The following is a 10,601-nucleotide window of genomic DNA, read 5'->3' on the forward strand; positions in this document are numbered from 1 at the left end:
AAAAAATGTAATTTATAAATTTATATATGTCCGATCACGGATTGATCAGTATGCTGTGTAATGTAGCAACCCGATGTATTTGGGCAGCATGAATGAATAAATTTCTTTCTCTGTGTTTCTCTGTCGATTGGGAGTAGAAACATTTCAAATCTTGTTAATTAACTTTAGCACTTTACTTATTTTTGATTTAACGTAGGTTTGCTCCCTACTTTGTCCCAAATAAAATCATCCACTAAGACCTTAATGTTCCATTTGTAATCGATCTAGCCCGAACCAGATATCAATCCTTCCATTACAAACTCCCTAACCACTCAAACCCATTAGTTTCTAATCTTGCTTCCTCTTTTATTCCGGACAATTCTCCGAGTCGTCTGAAAAGAAGATGGTCTCGAGACCTTATATTGTAAAAATGAGTACTACCATTGGGTAGTTTCTCTACATGCTTGTACCATACCATTATGATTTCCTCAAATTTACTTGATGAGTTGTAATACAGTTGTAAATATCAATAAATAAATTTAAAAAAAAAAGTAGGATGAATGTATATACACTTGGACTAAAAGGCTTTTAAAAAAAGGAAAAGGGAGCAGAATAATAACACACGCTTAATAGAATGATACTGCTTATATTCTCCTATATACATTATCAGTGCTTATAACTAACATAAGGAGTTAGGATTAAGGTTGTATACAGGCCTTGTCCTACCATAACTTATATATATAAAGCCATTATATGTCTAGGTAATTAAATTTTATGATAGAATTTCCTAAACGAATGTTGAATTTATAAGTTATGTTAGTAAGAACGATTTCTATAAATGTTGATCATTTACAACCTACTTTGCTAATATTTACGTATCTTTTCATTTAGTCTATCTTCATTTTGTTCCTTTTTAAAATGAAAATCTAATGTTATAGCCAACAAGAGTCAGAAGAACGTACAAGTAATTAATGAATTCAGAAATTATAATATCTATATTACCGGGCTGTAGATGTATGCTACAACTCATTTTCTGACTAATTCACCGCTTTATAAAAAAAAAAACAACAATGCCTATGAAATAAAAATTCCCCTTGTTGTAGATGTGCGATAGAACTGGGATTGAAAATTCTCAGTGATTTAAAAAAAAATGGATTTCGTATTTGGGCCCACGTGTGTTTTATAAATATTCTATGTAAGTTAACATGGAAACCAGTTTTATATTTATCTCAACATATAAAAAAATTAATAATACTCCCTTAAGGACTTAATGATCTCTGTATCTCATAATCGAGAATGGCTAAGAAGCCTAAATTATTAACGACCGTCTTCCTTAAGTTATAGATATGCACTAGATTTAAAAAAAAATCGTATCCTTACTGGGCTTACTAAACTATTTCTACGATCTAAAAATAAACAAACAAAATTTAATACTCAGTTGTATCATTGCATTTACTATGGCATGATTGATCACTGATGGAACTTTTTCTCTTTTGAGGTGTTAATATTTAAACATAGATTGATATTAGGAGATGGTCAGCGGTGCATCAACAAAGGCGCACAAATCTTATTGTTTAAATAAATAAAATTGTATCCATTTTAATCTCAAAACATTTGTTATTCCTACATAAGTCCAACGTTTCGGCCAATTCAGCCATCCTCAAGGACAATCTCTCACAAACAGCTTTTATTACATATATGATCTTTAACAATTCCAAAAATATAACGATATTATTTATAAATTATCATATTTTAATGCAATTTAGAACCAAATAATTTCACGCAGACTATTCTGCCCTGGTAATTTATATCAGTCCACAAATTAATCTATGAGACATTAAAACATTAGGGAATCATACAATTTTCTTAATAAGCAATTCTTAGATTATGCCTAATTACCTAATTCGTCAATTGTTCACATTAAATTAAAAATCGCATTATTTTTCTATTATATACTAGTTCGTAGATACCGGTTAAAAAATATTCTCTACCCCTCTTGTTAAATTCTTTTTCGTGTTTCTTGATTGTAGAATTTTACATAAATAACAGTGATTAACTTGCTTGGAAAGTTATTTGAAGTTTAGATCTTAATGAGAAAAGCTCCATGCTAAGTTAGTTAGCAAGTTAAGGGCTTTAAATCTCCATCTATCTTTTAAAGAAACGGGAGGATCTAGCATGAAGTATTCTCAGAATTCACAATAATGGCTTCAGATTTTCGTTAAAGGGTTTTGCTTGTGTAATTGTACATAATTAAACTAATCCAAAAGCAATTTTATCTTGTTCTGTTAAACTGAAATTTCTTTATAATGACGGTAAAGTTTTGAATAAAATAGACGTATCATTGAAATCTTTACGTTTATTATTTAATAATAATTAACAAAGGTTACGCATGTTTTGTCATGGGTACCAATGTTGACCCAATAGTAACTGTAATCGCATTTGATTATTATTGGTGATTGTAATTTCTTTGGCTCAACTTTTAATTGTAATCGCGATAGCAGTGGATCACCAAATAGCTGAAGTTACCAATTAGAATAACCTGTATTTATAATAATTTCGGTTTATTCAAAATCACATTAATTGTAAATGAAATTCCTATTTTTCCAATACTGGTGACAATATTGGCAAAAATGAGTTGGAAATACGATTTCAATTGAAATTTTTTCCCAATTACTGTAATTTGAAATAGCAGAAATAAAGCTACAATTATGACTAGTACTTGTAACTATTTGACGACCCACTATAATTGTAATAATGTTCTGAAATCATAATTACTTGAACCAAAGTAATCGCAGTCACTAATTACAGTCAAATGTAATTCCAATTACTTTTTGCACTTTAGGAACCCTAAATTAATTAAGAATTATTTTCTTAACAGTATCAAAACTTTCTCCCTCACCCCATCGCCACTTCATTCTAAATAAAATTTATTAAAATTCACCAATTGTAACTGAAAATATTTCACAATGCCATTGAATTATCCTTCTTCTCCTTCGACAGACACATAAACCTAATCAATGAAGAAACTGAAAGGTAATAACGCACTGCACCCAAATTCAACAAATTTATACCGATGAACAAACTATAAGGAAGGACAATAATAAATGACAGTACCTAACATATAACTTACATTGCCCAATTTCTAAAGCTGGAAAAGAGACTGTACATCATGTTTTGCAATATCCAGGGTTACCTTCTTGGACTGTCGTTAAAACAAAAATAAAAAAAAATGTTTAAAGAGAATGGTTAATGATGATATATTTGGATGGGTCATTCCATTATTGTTTGACATTTTGATGCTACGAAGATTGTCAGAATTCCAAAAAATTAATGTTGAATTTCGATCTAGAAAGTCCCATTCCACCTTTGGAGAAAAACATTCCTAATGCACAATAGTCAGTTTCCGGGCTGTTTGTATTTTTTTTTTTTCAAAATTTTGAAAATATCTCAACAACACCGAGGTTTCAGGAGAGTTACTGTTTAAGGAAGTCCCTTCAAATATATTGAATGTCAGCTTAAAATGCTGCCATCTAGTGGCATACAAAGGAAGTTAGTAGTACCCAATAAACAAGAGAACAGGTACTATTTGAGAGAGAACAAACCATGAATGAGCCCGGCTATCTAGGGCAACTTCATTTTGCTGATAGTCAACTATCACTCAGGGTGAGTGAATAGTTAATCAACACAGCCAGGCAGGGGACGGAATCAGGATGAGAGGACTGAACACATCACAAGAGCTAATCTGTAAGCTCCTCAAAGGATCTCAGTATCAAGCTCACACAGTACACAAGCTCCTGTACTTTGGGAACTGTCCGTTTCTTACTTCAGGTATCCCGAGTGTATGTTGAATTTTTATTTATATTAGTGTGGAAAAGGGGTGTTGAAATTGTGAGACTTTTCGGGTTATTAATGAACGTGGGTATATTTAAATAAATCAAGTAAAATCCCCGAGAGGGAAAAACTATGGTCAGTGTGTTAGCTTAAAATATTATATTATTTCGATTATAGACATGAGCATTGGGTGGTCTTATATATTACGATATTGGCTTATCTGTGTGTGACGTCTTCGCCGCCGCGGTCACGTCTTCTTCGCTTCCCAAAAGTAGGCAAAAATGGTGAAACCATGTTCTCTTCGCCTGGTGTCAGAAAGACGTGTTTTTCCCTCAGTGGGTTGAATAGGTTGTCGTTGGTTGTGGTGAAGAGGTAGGGACAAGCCAGATCATGGCTTGCATGGCACGATAAAGGTCTTCCGGTGTCCGTGGTAAGAGTGGCATCAGAAAATGAGACTCCCGACACCAACTTTATATACAATTTTTAAAAAGCGCCGGAAAATTCGGATTATATAAATCCAACACAACCCAACCAAGTAAATTTTAATAATCTCCACTATTTCATCTAATCAATTATTAAAATTCAACCAACATAACTAATAAAAATTGTAACCACCTTTGGTTAAACATATACTATCAATGGTCAGAACAGAGGCTATTTGGCCATTATAAAAATATCCACTCCATACACCCAGAACCAGCTATTTTATAAAAATAAGACACATTATAAAAATAATGCGGATTTTTATTGATCTCAGACTGCAGTGATTGAACAGTTGCCGTAAAATGATCTGGAATACTGGCTAAATTCGGTAATGCTCTTGAAGGCAACTATGCACATTAATCAAGGTATAACTTACAAAATATATATTGAGGATTTAAATTTTTTTTTTTTTAATGGCAGGTTGACGTTTCTTTAATGTCCAATGTTGCAGGAGCATCATCCCGAAGAAAGAATTGGCTCTACTAGGTACTACTATATATTCCCTAGTTTTTTGTTGTGAACCTTTATGTAAAGCTAGTATACATTTGTCATTTGTATTATGCATTGTATGTATGTATGTATTGGATAAATTTAATAATAAAGGAGGTTCCAAAAAAGAAATTGTGTGAACCATCATTACTGCACGTCAAAGAGCTGCAACCCCAACAGCCTTACTTGCTTAATTAAGCAATCTGCAGTTTTTGTTATATGAGAAATTAAAGAAGTATGAGTTAACCAGATAATTTAGAAGTCTACTAATTACTGAAATGTGTGAATTGCATCTGGTAAATAAGTTCAGATGTTAGATGGGCGTGTAAAGTAGTAGGTCTTAGCAATCAATGAATCTCTAAAAAAAAGTATAAACAATGACACAACGGGTAAATGTCTGAGAGGTAGATCGAAACATAGGTGGGGTGAAGTCTGATTTTGTGGATATGGATTTGAACAGTTATCATTGGAAAAATGTGTGGACAGCGATTAGTCGTATCGGCGTGGAACCTTCGGGTTCACTAATTATGATATATCTCTCAAACGGGTCGACTACAATTAGAAAATAATTGTGAAGCAAAGGAAAAAAAAATACACTTACCCTACAGACTGTAACATTTTCCTGGTTGCCCCAAGAAATGTTGACTGGAAGGTAGTCCCTATCGATGAATCGAGTTGATTGATGAAGTGTTGCAATAAATGAGATCCAAGCAATGCATTTAAGAACCCTCGGCATCGTACACCAGGTCCTTGCTACGGGAGCGTGGCAAACGTAAATATACCTGGAAATGGTAAGAATGTTTTTTAAGTAATTAGGAAACGAAAGAATAAATATTAATTTTAATGAAAACGTTTTTACAGGTTTGCTGTATTAATACTATGCTGAATTAAGAACTATTTTACTACATTAACTAAAAAAGAAACTATATAACATATCCATTTAAGAAAAGCATTTTGAACTAATAAACTCCAAATAAATATATACCTAGGGAATTTTTTAAAACTCTCCTTAAAATCGGTCTTGAAAATAGTTAAAAAAACTACGTGTAATATTGGTAAATTGATAAAAAAATAAACATAATTTCCTATATCTTCAATTTAAAGAACTGTGAGGCACGCATAGATCCTTTCGTTTTTGAACTACGTAATGATTCATAAACCTTAAGCCTAGGCTATAATGTAAATGGTAACAACATGGCGGTGTCGATTATCAACACCATGATTTTGGAAGAGAGAAGCTAAGGGAATGGTTAGCAGATAACATTTCTATTCTGAGGGCATAGCTTTATCTAAATTCTTGCATGCAAAGTTTATATTTGCTATAGAGGATGCAAAATATCAGAATAACATAAGTTTAGAATGAAGTGCGATATTAATTTATTTAAATGAAAATTTAAAACTTTGGTGATAAGTAAAAAAAAAAAATATATCGATCTTGATATAGGACTTGTATCTACTGTACTACTTAAACAGTTGTTCCATGGATCTCTTATATTACAGATTATTTTTGGGATTTCAAGGTAATAGATTTTACCTTGCTTATCAGGATAAGCAAGTAGATTTAACTAGTGATTTGGATAGAGAAATAAATATTTTTAATTTTAATTTTCAAGACCTAAATTAAATATCCGGGGGTTCGATAGGCCTGACTACCAACCCAAAGGTGACTTCCAACTTGTGAGTTCAAGTTCCGGCCTCACCCAGAATTTTTTCAATCAAATAATTATACAATACTCACTCATAGCCTCGCCCCGGGCATTCGTGAGTCCCGTTAGCAAATGGGTGGGTGGCACTCACAAAAATAGGCGTGGAAGTGAAGAATCCATATGAAAACTTCGTCAAGGAACGCGCGATGTATTTCCGTAGAACATCGCGCTAGGTTTTGGACCTCCACGGTCTGTCGTGCCAATAAAATAAGAAGAAGAAGAAATTAAACATCCACGAAAAAAGAAAATACATAACATTTAGGCAAATTTATTGTTAAAAGGCAAAGAATGCCTGTAGTGATTGAATTTATAGCTCTTTTTAACGAGTAATTTGCGCATTTACATAAACAACATTACTTCATATAATTGTATTTTTAAGAGATTGGGATGGTACTGGTAAGGCGCTGTGCTAATAACTCCAAGTTGCTATGACTGTTTCTATAAACTCTGCTGGATTTTTTTAAAATTAAAATATTTTATATCTTTTAAGCTTTCTGACTAAAAAAAATGAAATGGATGAGTAAAAGTGAATTTAAACAGAAATAATTTTATTTCTAATTAAATTTTCTAAGAAGAGTAGAGTTCAAGAAATCCCTGTGATTTTCTTTTTTCTTCTTTTGAGTGATATTGGATGAGGCAATCAGGATAAGCTTTCCTTGGATATTTTATCTCTGCACCATGAAACCTCTAAAGCTTCAAAATCATCTTACTGGAATTGACGGATAGAATGACAGAAGTAATAAGTTGAAAAATCTTGAAAGAGGCTTGCAATCTGAAGGTTTAGATTGGCATTGAATTACTTGAAGCTAAGCCTCATTTAATTGAGAGCAAACTCAGCAATGAATTAAGTTACAGGTTATTATGAATGATACATAGGATTATGTCTTTGCTTAAAAACCTACTGCTTCTATTATAATCACAGATGATCTATTTTCCATAATTAAGAAACTAAATATTTACTATCAGAGATACACTATTGTGGCTTTATGGTGATATTTTATAGATTGTGCGGTGATGGGAATAGACTTTCAAGCAACAAGGTGGAGATTCAAAGTTTAAGAATTCAAGGAGATGCTAACATCAATAAATATAGCCATAAACACATCGGAAAATAAATTGTAAAACAGCGGAATGATGGTTTTTAACACGGAAGTATTTTATAAATATCAATGCAAGCAAGAAAATCGAATCATGCATCGATGCAATGCAATATTGAAAATGTTTATGGTGGCACATTATAATTCAAGTTAGCGTAATATGGTAGTGAGGGAGGTTTGTTTGTTTTTGTTTAGTGGCGCCAAACTTCTTTGGTCATCAATTCCATTTATATTTTATTTAATTTTCCTTATATTCTGTTAATTTGATTATTTACTTATTATTCTATTTATTTATTTTGTTATAATTGTTTTTTTTCTTCCATTCAATGTTATAATTTTGCCAGTAAATGTTGTAAACACTAATTCTATTGTTTTACCATCGTCTCCAATGGTTTTTGAAATATCTGGGTTTAGTCCTAAGCTATTGAGGTGAGGTGTGAAATATGGGCGTTGTTGGAAAATATGGCTTATTGTCAAATTATTGTTGCAATACTGGCAATTCGGAGGCATTTCTTTTGAAATAAGATAGGAGTGGGTGAGCCTCGTGTGACCTATTCTCAGCCTGGTCTGAACAACTCTACGGCATTTGCGATTGGAGGTACCCCAGGGCTTGACATCTCTTTTAATTTACTCATTGGGATTTTATTCCACAAAGATTGCCATTTATCTTCGACTTCCTTTTCAAGAGGTTTGCTCATTTCTTATGGAATTAAAATTGCTTTACCCCGTCCTGGAAGTACGAGTTTTTCACTAGCAGAGTGATCGGCTAGTTCATTCCCTGTGATTCCCGTAGTGAGGGAGGTGTGAGGAGGGCATGAGAGGAGGTATTAAAATCCAAGCTGTCTCAAAGTTTTTTTTTTTTATTTACATAATTATAAGAAATTTTATGATTATAGTTAGTTTTTTTCTGATTTTTGTAAATTTTGAAAAGAGTAGTAGTTAGATTGAAATTTCATTTTAACAAAATACAATATTTAAAATTTCGAAAAAAACAAAAAAAAAAACATTTTTAGCACATCTTCCTTTATAGGATAAGCTTTTTGAAATTAATTAATTTAATAATTAAATTATCTCTCACATCTATAAAAAAAATACTCTTCAGGCTTCAAAACAAGATTTAAAAAATTCTGGCTGTTCTAATGGATACTTTGGATTTACTCTAGTCTTATGCCCTGTTTTATCGTACTACAAAATAGTATTTACAAAATTTATATCATTCACTAACGAATATTTAGGTGAACAGAAGTGGAATTGAAAATTGTGAGTAATTGGGGATGTATTTGGTGATTTTCCAATAATAACAAATTTTATGCCCACCATAATCGTACAATTAGGAAAGCAATGTAATCTGCTTTGATATACTAAAAATCATGTGATCGAACACTGGTGTTTACTTTTTCATGAATATGCTTGGTTCTCCAAATATTGAACGAAGTCCATCGCGGAATGCCGATAATTCCAGAAAAACACTCAAAAAAAGAAAATTGAATGTTTGATATTGAACACCTATACACCTGAGCAACAAAGTGTTTATACTCATATCAAATATTTTATATAAACTGAATTTGTTTTAAATATTAAGATCTAGAATTTATCATCTTGGACTCAAATGAAGAAAAGATTGTTATACAACAAAATCGAGTAATAGAAATTGACAAAATTCAATATTTATACTTAAGCCATTATGGTTACTACTTTAATTAGATTCTAGTTATTGATTTCCGCTCGCTGTAATTGGGTAGTGCCACTCCCCCGCAGAGCGGGTGATTTTCAGTTGAGGTCATGGCTATATGCACTAACTTTTTGCATCATGTATAAGTGAGTTTTGAACTTCTCCCCATTGCAACTTGTTTTGTACACTCGTTCCAAAATATTTATTTTTACTCACATAACAGCGCTAAAATATAAATTTAATGCTTTATTTTTGCACTCTTGCACCACTATGAGACTGTTACAACTGAACGAATACTTCTCGGATCATCATTAATAAATCATTGCAAGCAAGGAAGTTCATTTGTAACGTAAAAGTTACAAAAAAAAAAAAAAAAAACCTTAACAAAATTACCAATTTTTTACATACTCCAAAAAATAAGATAAATTTGAATTTTGCTTCAGATGAGATATAATTATTACAGATTGTAAGTGGGCAATTCACTTTTATTAACTGGAAAATTATAATGCCTTATAGGGGCCGCTTTCCTTTTAACGACTAGTAATTAGCTGGAAGTGACTACAACGTGTGAAATAAACTGATTGTAAAGAAAGCAATTTCAGGAGTGTGATGAAAGTAATTAACTATATTGCCAAGGAAATATTTCAAATATTTCGACTGCTAAAAATGTTTTTGACAAGTATTTTCATTTTAATTATAATTATCTATCAACAATGTAATGTGCGTTACTGCCTCTCCACAAGATATGTTACAGATAATGCAACATGTTTGAAGACACGCAGAGGCAAATTTTAATAAGAGATAGTGAAAATATATATTTTTGATTTAAAATAAATTAATTATCAGGCACTTTAGTGCAATGGGATGTAACTGACAAACTATTTATTCGTTTAAAAAAAAGTCACTAATTTAAAATTATTTAACAAAATAAAATTATTATTTTTTGCACAAGCTTTCAATAAAATGGACATGTCAAGATTCGTTTTCGGAACAGGCGGAAAATAAATTGGAATCGAACCCACAACGTTAGGTACCACGGACTCTTATCCCAACTTGCTCGGCAATCAAAGAAAATAATTTTTTTAAACACTAAAATAGATGTTAGGCAAGACATATCTCTACATAAAAGAGATTATCAATGTTAGTGTTAAGCAGAGTTGGGCTAAAGTTAGCAATAACTAACAACTAAAAACTAATGCTAAATTAGCTGTAGTAGTTTTGGAAATTAAATTAAATGTCTAGTTGTTATCTTTTAGCTCATAGCCAACTCTAAGAGCGTGTTAGATCTTATTCCTTCTTCTCTTTTTTAACATTTTGCTTTCACTGAAACTTAAGTTTTGCTGA

General features: G+C 31.8%; 1 protein-coding gene across 2 annotated transcripts in view; it reads right to left on the reverse strand.

The window, feature by feature from the left end:
- Positions 1-10,601, reverse strand: part of SPR (Sex peptide receptor) — a gene marked incomplete in the record, with an annotated part of 538,241 nt that overhangs the window by 36,426 nt on the left and 491,214 nt on the right. For both annotated transcript variants that reach the window (XM_067045511.1, XM_067045510.1), the window contains 1 exon segment: positions 5,384-5,564. In XM_067045511.1, the coding sequence (XP_066901612.1) occupies positions 5,384-5,564 (181 nt within the window).

The sequence above is a fragment of the Halyomorpha halys genome, unplaced genomic scaffold, assembly GCF_000696795.3.
Source record: "Halyomorpha halys isolate HHAL.00 unplaced genomic scaffold, Hhal_1.1 Scaffold48.1, whole genome shotgun sequence".
Taxonomy (NCBI): Eukaryota; Metazoa; Arthropoda; class Insecta; order Hemiptera; family Pentatomidae; genus Halyomorpha; species Halyomorpha halys.